General features: G+C 37.4%; 2 protein-coding genes across 2 annotated transcripts; one reads left to right on the forward strand and one right to left on the reverse strand.

The window, feature by feature from the left end:
* Positions 1 to 11,725: 11,725 nt before the first annotated feature.
* Positions 11,726 to 12,305, forward strand: LOC108047448 (homeobox protein MOX-2). Its single transcript, XM_017127636.2, has one exon. The coding sequence runs from the start codon at positions 11,745 to 11,747 to the stop codon at positions 12,219 to 12,221; it is 477 nt and encodes a 158-aa protein (XP_016983125.1). The 5' UTR covers positions 11,726 to 11,744; the 3' UTR covers positions 12,222 to 12,305.
* On the reverse strand, positions 12,216 to 13,606 carry LOC108047447 (MKI67 FHA domain-interacting nucleolar phosphoprotein). Its single transcript, XM_017127635.2, has 3 exons — positions 13,408 to 13,606; positions 13,002 to 13,346; positions 12,216 to 12,938 (listed from the first exon to the last, which is right to left on the reverse strand). The coding sequence occupies exons 1-3, from the start codon at positions 13,501 to 13,503 to the stop codon at positions 12,303 to 12,305; spliced, it is 1,077 nt and encodes a 358-aa protein (XP_016983124.1). The 5' UTR covers positions 13,504 to 13,606; the 3' UTR covers positions 12,216 to 12,302.
* Between the last annotated feature and the right edge of the window lie 56 nt (positions 13,607 to 13,662).

A 13,662-nucleotide genomic window follows, 5' to 3' on the forward strand; every position in this document is an offset into this window, starting at 1 on the left:
CCCCTTTCCAAATTCTCGAAAACTGGCTTTGCAGAAAAGTGACCTAAAACCTGCACTTCTAAGGCCATAACTTTTCTTACAGACATCCGATTTCAAAATGGCATACTTCTAAATGATTGTGGTTTAATTCTCTAAAAAAACTGTGTTCTTAGATTGGCTTGTAATTTTTGGTCGATTTTACGTCAATTTAATGGTGTTACCCCTTTCCAAATTCTCGAAAAATGGCTTTGCAGAAAAGTGACCTAAAACCTGCACTTCTAAGGCCATAACTTTTTTACAGTCATCCGATTTCAAAATGGCATACTTCTAAATGATTGTGGTTTAATTCTCTAAAAAACTGTGTTCTTAGATTGGCCTGTAATTTTTGGTCGATTTTACGTCATTTCCATTTCCAAATTCTCGAAAAATGGCTTTGCAGAAAAGTGACCTAAAACCTGCACTTCTAAGGCCATAACTTTTCTTACAGCCATCCGATTTCAAAATGGCATACTTCTAAATGATTGTGGTTTAATTATCTAAAAAACTGTGTTCTTAGATTGGCTTGTAATTTTTGGTCGATTTTACGTCATTTTAATGGTGTTACCCTTTCCAAATTCTCGAAAAATGGCTTTGCAGAAAAGTGACCTAAAACCTGCACTTCTAAGGCCATAACTTTTCTTACAGTCAGCCGATTTCAAAATGGCATACTTCTAAATGATTGTGGTTTAATTCTCTAAAAAAACTGTGTTCTTAGATTGGCTTGTAATTTTTGGTCGATTTTACGTCAATTTAATGGTGTTACCCCTTTCCAAATTCTCGAAAAATGGCTTTGCAGAAAAGTGACCTAAAACCTGCACTTCTAAGGCCATAGCTTTTCTTACAGACATCCGATTTCAATGTGGCATACCTCTAAATGATTGTGGTTTAGTCCTCTAAAAAACTGTTTTCTTAGATTAGCTTGTAATTTTTGGTCGATTTTACGTCATTTTAATGGTATTACCCCTTTCCAAATTCTCGAAAACTGGCTTTGCAGAAAAGTGACCTAAAACCTGCACTTCTAAGGCCATAACTTTTCTTACAGCCATCCGATTTCAAAATGGCATACTTCTAAATGATTGTGGTTTAATTCTCTAAAAAAACTGTGTTCTTAGATTGGCTTGTAATTTTTGGTCGATTTTACGTCAATTTAATGGTGTTACCCCTTTCCAAATTCTCGAAAAATGGCTTTGCAGAAAAGTGACCTAAAACCTGCACTTCTAAGGCCATAACTTTTCTTACAGCCATCCGATTTCAAAATGGCATACTTCTAAATGATTGTGGTTTAATTATCTAAAAAACTGTGTTCTTAGATTGGCTTGTAATTTTTGGTCGATTTTACGTCATTTTAATGGTGTTACCCTTTCCAAATTCTCGAAAAATGGCTTTGCAGAAAAGTGACCTAAAACCTGCACTTCTAAGGCCATAACTTTTCTTACAGTCAGCCGATTTCAAAATGGCATACTTCTAAATGATTGTGGTTTAATTCTCTAAAAAAACTGTGTTCTTAGATTGGCTTGTAATTTTTGGTCGATTTTACGTCAATTTAATGGTGTTACCCCTTTCCAAATTCTCGAAAAATGGCTTTGCAGAAAAGTGACCTAAAACCTGCACTTCTAAGGCCATAGCTTTTCTTACAGTCATCCGATTTCAAAATGGCATACTTCTAAATGATTGTGGTTTAATTCTCTAAAAATCTGTGTTCTTAGATTGGCCTGTAATTTTTGGTCGATTTTACGTCATTTCCATTTCCAAATTCTCGAAAACTGGCTTTGCAGAAAAGTTACCTAAAACCTGCACTTCTAAGGCCATAACTTTTCTTACAGTCATCCGATTTCAAAATGGCATACTTCTAAATGATTGTGGTTTAATTCTCTAAAAATCTGTGTTCTTAGATTGGCCTGTAATTTTTGGTCGATTTTACGTCATTTTAATGGTGTTACCCCTTTCCAAATTCTCGAAAAATGGCTTTGCAGAAAAGTGACCTAAAGTCTGCACTTCTCAGCCCATAACTTTTCTTACAGACATCCGATTTCAGAGTGGCATACCTCTAAATATTTGTGGTTTAATTCTCTAAAAATCTGTATACTGAACTTGGTTTGTATTTTGGGGTCGATTTTTCGTCATTTTTACAGTGTTACCCCTTTCCGAATTTTCGAAAAATGGCTTTGCAGAAAAGTGACCTAAAACCTGCACTTCTAAGGCCATAACTTTTCTTGCAGGCATCCGATTTAAATGTGGCATACCTCTAAATGATTGTGGTTTACTCCTCTAAAAAACTGTATTCTTAGATTAGCTTGTAATTTTTGGTCGATTTTACGTCATTTTAATGGTGTTACCCCTTTCCAAATTCTCGAAAACTGGCTTTGCTGAAAAGTGACCTAAAACCTGCACTTCTAAGGCCATAACTTTTCTTACAGTCAGCCGATTTCAAAATGGCATACTTCTAAATGATTGTGGTTTAATTCTCTAAAAAAACTGTGTTCTTAGATTGGCTTGTAATTTTTGGTCGATTTTACGTCAATTTAATGGTGTTACCCCTTTCCAAATTCTCGAAAAATGGCTTTGCAGAAAAGTGACCTAAGACCTGCACTTCTAAGGCCATAGCTTTTCTTACAGACATCCGATTTCAATGTGGCATACCTCTAAATGATTGTGGTTTAGTCCTCTAAAAAACTGTGTTCTTAGATTAGCTTGTAATTTTTGGTCGATTTTACGTCATTTTAATGGTATTACCCCTTTCCAAATTCTCGAAAACTGGCTTTGCAGAAAAGTTACCTAAAACCTGCACTTCTAAGGCCATAACTTTTCTTACAGTCATCCGATTTCAAAATGGCATACTTCTAAATGATTGTGGTTTAATTCTCTAAAAAGCTGTGTTCTTAGATTGGCCTGTAATTTTTGGTCGATTTTACGTCATTTTAATGGTGTTACCCCTTTCCAAATTCTCGAAAACTGGCTTTGCAGAAAAGTGACCTAAAACCTGCACTTCTAAGGCCATAACTTTTCTTACAGCCATCCGATTTCAAAATGGCATACTTCTAAATGATTGTGGTTTAATTCTCTAAAAAAACTGTGTTCTTAGATTGGCTTGTAATTTTTGGTCGATTTTACGTCAATTTAATGGTGTTACCCCTTTCCAAATTCTCGAAAAATGGCTTTGCAGAAAAGTGACCTAAAACCTGCACTTCTAAGGCCATAACTTTTTTACAGTCATCCGATTTCAAAATGGCATACTTCTAAATGATTGTGGTTTAATTCTCTAAAAAACTGTGTTCTTAGATTGGCCTGTAATTTTTGGTCGATTTTACGTCATTTCCATTTCCGAATTTTCGAAAAATGGCTTTGCAGAAAAGTGACCTAAAACCTGCACTTCTAAGGCCATAACTTTTCTTACAGCCATCCGATTTCAAAATGGCATACTTCTAAATGATTGTGGTTTAATTATCTAAAACACTGTGTTCTTAGATTGGCTTGTAATTTTTGGTCGATTTTACGTCATTTTAATGGTGTTACCCTTTCCAAATTCTCGAAAACTGGCTTTGCAGAAAAGTTACCTAAAACCTGCACTTCTAAGGCCATAACTTTTCTTACAGTCATCCGATTTCAAAATGGCATACTTCTAAATGATTGTGGTTTAATTCTCTAAAAAGCTGTGTTCTTAGATTGGCCTGTAATTTTTGGTCGATTTTACGTCATTTTAATGGTGTTACCCCTTTCCAAATTCTCGAAAACTGGCTTTGCAGAAAAGTGACCTAAAACCTGCACTTCTAAGGCCATAACTTTTCTTACAGCCATCCGATTTCAAAATGGCATACTTCTAAATGATTGTGGTTTAATTCTCTAAAAAAACTGTGTTCTTAGATTGGCTTGTAATTTTTGGTCGATTTTACGTCAATTTAATGGTGTTACCCCTTTCCAAATTCTCGAAAAATGGCTTTGCAGAAAAGTGACCTAAAACCTGCACTTCTAAGGCCATAACTTTTTTACAGTCATCCGATTTCAAAATGGCATACTTCTAAATGATTGTGGTTTAATTCTCTAAAAAACTGTGTTCTTAGATTGGCCTGTAATTTTTGGTCGATTTTACGTCATTTCCATTTCCGAATTTTCGAAAAATGGCTTTGCAGAAAAGTGACCTAAAACCTGCACTTCTAAGGCCATAACTTTTCTTACAGCCATCCGATTTCAAAATGGCATACTTCTAAATGATTGTGGTTTAATTATCTAAAACACTGTGTTCTTAGATTGGCTTGTAATTTTTGGTCGATTTTACGTCATTTTAATGGTGTTACCCTTTCCAAATTCTCGAAAAATGGCTTTGCAGAAAAGTGACCTAAAACCTGCACTTCTAAGGCCATAACTTTTCTTACAGTCAGCCGATTTCAAAATGGCATACTTCTAAATGATTGTGGTTTAATTCTCTAAAAAAACTGTGTTCTTAGATTGGCTTGTAATTTTTGGTCGATTTTACGTCAATTTAATGGTGTTACCCCTTTCCAAATTCTCGAAAAATGGCTTTGCAGAAAAGTGACCTAAAACCTGCACTTCTAAGGCCATAGCTTTTCTTACAGACATCCGATTTCAATGTGGCATACCTCTAAATGATTGTGGTTTAGTCCTCTAAAAAACTGTGTTCTTAGATTAGCTTGTAATTTTTGGTCGATTTTACGTCATTTTAATGGTGTTACCCCTTTCCAAATTCTCGAAAACTGGCTTTGCTGAAAAGTGACCTAAAACCTGCACTTCTAAGGCCATAACTTTTCTTACAGTCAGCCGATTTCAAAATGGCATACTTCTAAATGATTGTGGTTTAATTCTCTAAAAAAACTGTGTTCTTAGATTGGCTTGTAATTTTTGGTCGATTTTACGTCAATTTAATGGTGTTACCCCTTTCCAAATTCTCGAAAAACGGCTTTGCAGAAAAGTGACCTAAGACCTGCACTTCTAAGGCCATAGCTTTTCTTACAGACATCCGATTTCAATGTGGCATACCTCTAAATGATTGTGGTTTAGTCCTCTCAAAAACTGTGTTCTTAGATTAGCTTGTAATTTTTGGTCGATTTTACGTCATTTTAATGGTATTACCCCTTTCCAAATTCTCGAAAACTGGCTTTGCAGAATAGTTACCTAAAACCTGCACTTCTAAGGCCATAACTTTTCTTACAGTCATCCGATTTCAAAATGGCATACTTCTAAATGATTGTGGTTTAATTCTCTAAAAATCTGTGTTCTTAGATTGGCCTGTAATTTTTGGTCGATTTTACGTCATTTTAATGGTGTTACCCCTTTCCAAATTCTCGAAAACTGGCTTTGCAGAAAAGTGACCTAAAACCTGCACTTCTAAGGCCATAACTTTTCTTACAGCCATCCGATTTCAAAATGGCATACTTCTAAATGATTGTGGTTTAATTCTCTAAAAAAACTGTGTTCTTAGATTGGCTTGTAATTTTTGGTCGATTTTACGTCAATTTAATGGTGTTACCCCTTTCCAAATTCTCGAAAAATGGCTTTGCAGAAAAGTTACCTAAAACCTGCACTTCTAAGGCCATAACTTTTTTACAGTCATCCGATTTCAAAATGGCATACTTCTAAATGATTGTGGTTTAATTCTCAAAAAAACTGTGTTCTTAGATTGGCCTGTAATTTTTGGTCGATTTTACGTCATTTCCATTTCCAAATTCTCGAAAAATGGCTTTGCAGAAAAGTGACCTAAAACCTGCACTTCTAAGGCCATACCTTTTCTTACAGCCATCCGATTTCAAAATGGCATACTTCTAAATGATTGTGGTTTAATTATCTAAAAAACTGTGTTCTTAGATTGGCTTGTAATTTTTGGTCGATTTTACGTCATTTTAATGGTGTTACCCTTTCCAAATTCTCGAAAAATGGCTTTGCAGAAAAGTGACCTAAAACCTGCACTTCTAAGGCCATAACTTTTCTTACAGTCAGCCGATTTCAAAATGGCATACTTCTAAATGATTGTGGTTTAATTCTCTAAAAAAACTGTGTTCTTAGATTGGCTTGTAATTTTTGGTCGATTTTACGTCAATTTAATGGTGTTACCCCTTTCCAAATTCTCGAAAAATGGCTTTGCAGAAAAGTGACCTAAAACCTGCACTTCTAAGGCCATAGCTTTTCTTACAGACATCCGATTTCAATGTGGCATACCTCTAAATGATTGTGGTTTAGTCCTCTAAAAAACTGTGTTCTTAGATTAGCTTGTAATTTTTGGTCGATTTTACGTCATTTTAATGGTATTACCCCTTTCCAAATTCTCGAAAACTGGCTTTGCAGAAAAGTGACCTAAAACCTGCACTTCTAAGGCCATAACTTTTCTTACAGCCATCCGATTTCAAAATGGCATACTTCTAAATGATTGTGGTTTAATTCTCTAAAAAAACTGTGTTCTTAGATTGGCTTGTAATTTTTGGTCGATTTTACGTCAATTTAATGGTGTTACCCCTTTCCAAATTCTCGAAAAATGGCTTTGCAGAAAAGTGACCTAAAACCTGCACTTCTAAGGCCATAACTTTTCTTACAGCCATCCGATTTCAAAATGGCATACTTCTAAATGATTGTGGTTTAATTATCTAAAAAACTGTGTTCTTAGATTGGCTTGTAATTTTTGGTCGATTTTACGTCATTTTAATGGTGTTACCCCTTTCCAAATTCTCGAAAAATGGCTTTGCAGAAAAGTGACCTAAAGTCTGCACTTCTCAGCCCATAACTTTTCTTACAGACATCCGATTTCAGAGTGGCATACCTCTAAATGATTGTGGTTTAATTCTCTAAAAATCTGTGTTCTTAGATTGGCCTGTAATTTTTGGTCGATTTTACGTCATTTTAATGGTGTTACCCCTTTCCAAATTCTCGAAAACTGGCTTTGCAGAAAAGTGACCTAAAACCTGCACTTCTAAGGCCATAACTTTTCTTACAGCCATCCGATTTCAAAATGGCATACTTCTAAATGATTGTGGTTTAATTCTCTAAAAAAACTGTGTTCTTAGATTGGCTTGTAATTTTTGGTCGATTTTACGTCAATTTAATGGTGTTACCCCTTTCCAAATTCTCGAAAAATGGCTTTGCAGAAAAGTGACCTAAAACCTGCACTTCTAAGGCCATAACTTTTTTACAGTCATCCGATTTCAAAATGGCATACTTCTAAATGATTGTGGTTTAATTCTCTAAAAAACTGTGTTCTTAGATTGGCCTGTAATTTTTGGTCGATTTTACGTCATTTCCATTTCCGAATTTTCGAAAAATGGCTTTGCAGAAAAGTGACCTAAAACCTGCACTTCTAAGGCCATAACTTTTCTTACAGCCATCCGATTTCAAAATGGCATACTTCTAAATGATTGTGGTTTAATTATCTAAAACACTGTGTTCTTAGATTGGCTTGTAATTTTTGGTCGATTTTACGTCATTTTAATGGTGTTACCCTTTCCAAATTCTCGAAAACTGGCTTTGCAGAAAAGTTACCTAAAACCTGCACTTCTAAGGCCATAACTTTTCTTACAGTCATCCGATTTCAAAATGGCATACTTCTAAATGATTGTGGTTTAATTCTCTAAAAAGCTGTGTTCTTAGATTGGCCTGTAATTTTTGGTCGATTTTACGTCATTTTAATGGTGTTACCCCTTTCCAAATTCTCGAAAACTGGCTTTGCAGAAAAGTGACCTAAAACCTGCACTTCTAAGGCCATAACTTTTCTTACAGCCATCCGATTTCAAAATGGCATACTTCTAAATGATTGTGGTTTAATTCTCTAAAAAAACTGTGTTCTTAGATTGGCTTGTAATTTTTGGTCGATTTTACGTCAATTTAATGGTGTTACCCCTTTCCAAATTCTCGAAAAATGGCTTTGCAGAAAAGTGACCTAAAACCTGCACTTCTAAGGCCATAACTTTTTTACAGTCATCCGATTTCAAAATGGCATACTTCTAAATGATTGTGGTTTAATTCTCTAAAAAACTGTGTTCTTAGATTGGCCTGTAATTTTTGGTCGATTTTACGTCATTTCCATTTCCGAATTTTCGAAAAATGGCTTTGCAGAAAAGTGACCTAAAACCTGCACTTCTAAGGCCATAACTTTTCTTACAGCCATCCGATTTCAAAATGGCATACTTCTAAATGATTGTGGTTTAATTATCTAAAACACTGTGTTCTTAGATTGGCTTGTAATTTTTGGTCGATTTTACGTCATTTTAATGGTGTTACCCTTTCCAAATTCTCGAAAAATGGCTTTGCAGAAAAGTGACCTAAAACCTGCACTTCTAAGGCCATAACTTTTCTTACAGTCAGCCGATTTCAAAATGGCATACTTCTAAATGATTGTGGTTTAATTCTCTAAAAAAACTGTGTTCTTAGATTGGCTTGTAATTTTTGGTCGATTTTACGTCAATTTAATGGTGTTACCCCTTTCCAAATTCTCGAAAAATGGCTTTGCAGAAAAGTGACCTAAAACCTGCACTTCTAAGGCCATAGCTTTTCTTACAGACATCCGATTTCAATGTGGCATACCTCTAAATGATTGTGGTTTAGTCCTCTAAAAAACTGTGTTCTTAGATTAGCTTGTAATTTTTGGTCGATTTTACGTCATTTTAATGGTGTTACCCCTTTCCAAATTCTCGAAAACTGGCTTTGCTGAAAAGTGACCTAAAACCTGCACTTCTAAGGCCATAACTTTTCTTACAGTCAGCCGATTTCAAAATGGCATACTTCTAAATGATTGTGGTTTAATTCTCTAAAAAAACTGTGTTCTTAGATTGGCTTGTAATTTTTGGTCGATTTTACGTCAATTTAATGGTGTTACCCCTTTCCAAATTCTCGAAAAATGGCTTTGCAGAAAAGTGACCTAAGACCTGCACTTCTAAGGCCATAGCTTTTCTTACAGACATCCGATTTCAATGTGGCATACCTCTAAATGATTGTGGTTTAGTCCTCTAAAAAACTGTGTTCTTAGATTAGCTTGTAATTTTTGGTCGATTTTACGTCATTTTAATGGTATTACCCCTTTCCAAATTCTCGAAAACTGGCTTTGCAGAATAGTTACCTAAAACCTGCACTTCTAAGGCCATAACTTTTCTTACAGTCATCCGATTTCAAAATGGCATACTTCTAAATGATTGTGGTTTAATTCTCTAAAAATCTGTGTTCTTAGATTGGCCTGTAATTTTTGGTCGATTTTACGTCATTTTAATGGTGTTACCCCTTTCCAAATTCTCGAAAACTGGCTTTGCAGAAAAGTGACCTAAAACCTGCACTTCTAAGGCCATAACTTTTCTTACAGCCATCCGATTTCAAAATGGCATACTTCTAAATGATTGTGGTTTAATTCTCTAAAAAAACTGTGTTCGTAGATTGGCTTGTAATTTTTGGTCGATTTTACGTCAATTTAATGGTGTTACCCCTTTCCAAATTCTCGAAAAATGGCTTTGCAGAAAAGTGACCTAAAACCTGCACTTCTAAGGCCATAACTTTTTTACAGTCATCCGATTTCAAAATGGCATACTTCTAAATGATTGTGGTTTAATTCTCTAAAAAACTGTGTTCTTAGATTGGCCTGTAATTTTTGGTCGATTTTACGTCATTTCCATTTCCAAATTCTCGAAAAATGGCTTTGCAGAAAAGTGACCTAAAACCTGCACTTCTAAGGCCATACCTTTTCTTACAGCCATCCGATTTCAAAATGGCATACTTCTAAATGATTGTGGTTTAATTATCTAAAAAACTGTGTTCTTAGATTGGCTTGTAATTTTTGGTCGATTTTACGTCATTTTAATGGTGTTACCCTTTCCAAATTCTCGAAAAATGGCTTTGCAGAAAAGTGACCTAAAACCTGCACTTCTAAGGCCATAACTTTTCTTACAGTCAGCCGATTTCAAAATGGCATACTTCTAAATGATTGTGGTTTAATTCTCTAAAAAAACTGTGTTCTTAGATTGGCTTGTAATTTTTGGTCGATTTTACGTCAATTTAATGGTGTTACCCCTTTCCAAATTCTCGAAAAATGGCTTTGCAGAAAAGTGACCTAAAACCTGCACTTCTAAGGCCATAGCTTTTCTTACAGACATCCGATTTCAATGTGGCATACCTCTAAATGATTGTGGTTTAGTCCTCTAAAAAACTGTGTTCTTAGATTAGCTTGTAATTTTTGGTCGATTTTACGTCATTTTAATGGTATTACCCCTTTCCAAATTCTCGAAAACTGGCTTTGCAGAAAAGTGACCTAAAACCTGCACTTCTAAGGCCATAACTTTTCTTACAGCCATCCGATTTCAAAATGGCATACTTCTAAATGATTGTGGTTTAATTCTCTAAAAAAACTGTGTTCTTAGATTGGCTTGTAATTTTTGGTCGATTTTACGTCAATTTAATGGTGTTACCCCTTTCCAAATTCTCGAAAAATGGCTTTGCAGAAAAGTGACCTAAAACCTGCACTTCTAAGGCCATAACTTTTCTTACAGCCATCCGATTTCAAAATGGCATACTTCTAAATGATTGTGGTTTAATTATCTAAAAAACTGTGTTCTTAGATTGGCTTGTAATTTTTGGTCGATTTTACGTCATTTTAATGGTGTTACCCCTTTCCAAATTCTCGAAAAATGGCTTTGCAGAAAAGTGACCTAAAGTCTGCACTTCTCAGCCCATAACTTTTCTTACAGACATCCGATTTCAGAGTGGCATACCTCTAAATATTTGTGGTTTAATTCTCTAAAAATCTGTATACTCAACTTGGTTTGTATTTTGGGGTCGATTTTTCGTCATTTTTACAGTGTTACCCCTTTCCGAATTTTCGAAAAATGGCTGTGCAGAAAAGTGACCTAAAACCTGCACTTCTAAGCCCATAACTTTTCTTGCAGGCATCCGATTTAAATGTGGCATACCTCTAATTGATTGTGGCTTAGTCCTCTAAAAAACTGTGTTCTCAACTTGGTTTGTATTTTGGGGTCGATTTTTCGTCATTTTTACCCCTTTCCGAATTTTCGAAAAATGGCTTTGCAGAAAAGTGACCTAAAGTCTGCACTTCTAAGGCCATAACTTTTATTACAGACATTCAAAGTGGTACACCTCTAAATGATTGTGGTTTAATTTACTTCTGAAATATGTTTTTAGTTTTATAAAAATCATAAGTCGAATCTGTCTAAATGATAATTTTATGCTTATTTTTCCGTCTCCCATTTGTGAGCTACGCGCTGATTCGCCCTGTAATTATGATATCAAACTCCACTTTGGACTGGGAATCCGTGGATCTACGCTCAATAGCCGCTAGTAATGCACTACATCAGTTTTAAGAGTGCGTGCAATTGCGACTTTCATATGAATCTCCGACTCGGCTTTACGACCTGCCGACGGTTGTCTATTTAAATTTTATAGCCACCCGCAGTTGGTGGCACAAAGCACTTGACTCATGGCAATATCTGGCCGTCCTGCATCCACTTCCGTTTCTGACCGGACGACGGGGGATCGGATTCGGGTTTGTTGTGACAACAGTTCGTAGGCAAAGACAACAAGCCGATCTGTGGGTGTCATAACCACTCATACTCGCGACGATTCGGGGCTTGTGTATCCAGATGTTGCGCACAATTATCATATCAGCAGCACATCATTTGCGGCTAAGTGAATTAGCAGATTGTACTGGCACACTCTGTGTCTTCCTTAAAAAGCGACTCTCTCGAATCCGAGATCTCAGTATTAGTTTAGCCCTACAACCGAAGAGATCCGGAATGAAGAACTCCCACGCGAACGCAGAGTACGAGTCCTGCTACTACGAGGATATAACAAAATCGTGGCTTAATCAAACTAAAGGATACACGGACTGCAGTTATGGATACAGCCAAAGTGTGACATCAGCCTATGTGGATTACAATAAAATTGAGGCTAATTGGTGTACCGAATCCACCGATCAATGGTTACAAACTGGGGAAACTGATGGTCACGATGTGCCAAAACAAACGCAAAAGCTCCGATCAACAACATCGAATCGGAAAGAACGCACAGCTTTCACAAAATCGCAACTTAAAGAGCTGGAATCAGAGTTCTGCTACTCCAACTACCTGACACGTCTGCGTCGCTACGAGATCGCAGTGGCTCTGGAGCTGACGGAACGCCAGGTGAAGGTGTGGTTTCAGAATCGCCGAATGAAGTGCAAACGCATCAAACTGGAGGAACAGAACGAAAGCGTCACCAAAACACAATTTTAGTTTGTACAAGGACATATTTTAACACAATTCATCTTACAAAATGTTTTGCTTACTTAACAACTATAGTAAAGGTATTTTAAGCTACTTCTTAGACTTCTTGGCCTTTCCCTTGGGCAGGGGTTTGGCCAGCGACTTGGCTGCGGCCAGCTGCAGCTTCTGGGTGGCAGCATTCTTGTTGCTCTTGACAACCGGAGCGGGTTTCTTCTTCTGCACACCGCCAGTGCCGGGCTTGCGCTTCAGTTTATCAGTCAGGCTCGCCTTGCTTGCTTTCTTCTTGGGCGGTGGCGGCAGATCCTCCTCTTCGTCGCTGTCATCGCTAGCGTCCTCCTCATCGAACTCAAGCTCAGATTCATTATCCGATGCGTCCACGTAGTCCTCATCGTCGGAGTCCTCGTTGATGGTGTTGCCCAGCAAATCCTCAAGCTTAGGCTCCTTCTTCGCCTGCTTCTGTTTCTTGCCAGCTGTCTTGGCTGCTGCCTGGCTCGTAGATGGCTCAGTGGCCTCTGCCTCTGGCGATTTCTTTGTCTTCTTGACTGGCTCCACCAGTAAGTTTGAGAAATCAATGCCCAAGTCCTTGTACTTCTCCTGGAGCTTCTTAATCTTGTTGATATTGGCCACAGTGCGCTTCTGGCAAGCGGACTCATCCCAATTGTTCTGCTTCTTGACGCTGCGCTGCGTGGCTTTGGTCAACTCCGACACGTAGATTTCCTTGCCGGCCTAAAAAGGGTGTATGTTTGGTTTAGAGATTACAAAGTAAATGTATTTCTTATCCGGACTCACCTTGTTCTTGACCTTCTTCAGAGAGGTTCTGAAATAGTTGAAGACCTGCTTCTCCGGCGGAATGTACGATGCCTTAACCACCTTCTGGAACATGAGGTAGTTGTCCATGGTGTCGGCGGCCACCTTGGCCACCTCCGGATACTCGAACTCCACGAAGGCGTAGCCCTTGCTGTTTCCGGTGCGAATGGATCGGGCCAAACGGACGCGAAGCACCCGGCCGAACTGTCGGAAGTACTGGCGCAACTGCTGCTCGAAGAATCCGTGGGGCAGGTGCTTCACGATGACCACGCCGCGTTCCGGACCCTTTACCTTTTGGGGCTTGGCCTTGGCCACTTTTTTCTTGAGCTAAAATGGATGCAGTTTACGGTTATCATCCGCGGAGACAGTTGTTTTTGTAGGGTCTTACCTGTCCCGAAACCACCTCCTTGGCTTTCTCTAAAGCTTTCTTGGGTGTGGCCTGCTTCTCGATCTTCTGGGGCTTGGGTTTTTTAACAGGCGGCATATTGAATTGTATTTATTAACTAAATTAAGTAATAAAAGCGATACAAGTATAAAATCTCCAAAGGCACCGCACGTGGAGCAAGAACAATAATAAGTGTTGTTAAACGTCGAAAAACAAGATAATGGTATATATTTTTGTCATATTTTGGTATACTTTAGT

Source organism: Drosophila rhopaloa, unplaced genomic scaffold (assembly GCF_018152115.1).
Source record: "Drosophila rhopaloa isolate 14029-0021.01 unplaced genomic scaffold, ASM1815211v1 contig_167, whole genome shotgun sequence".
Taxonomy (NCBI): domain Eukaryota; kingdom Metazoa; phylum Arthropoda; class Insecta; order Diptera; family Drosophilidae; genus Drosophila; species Drosophila rhopaloa.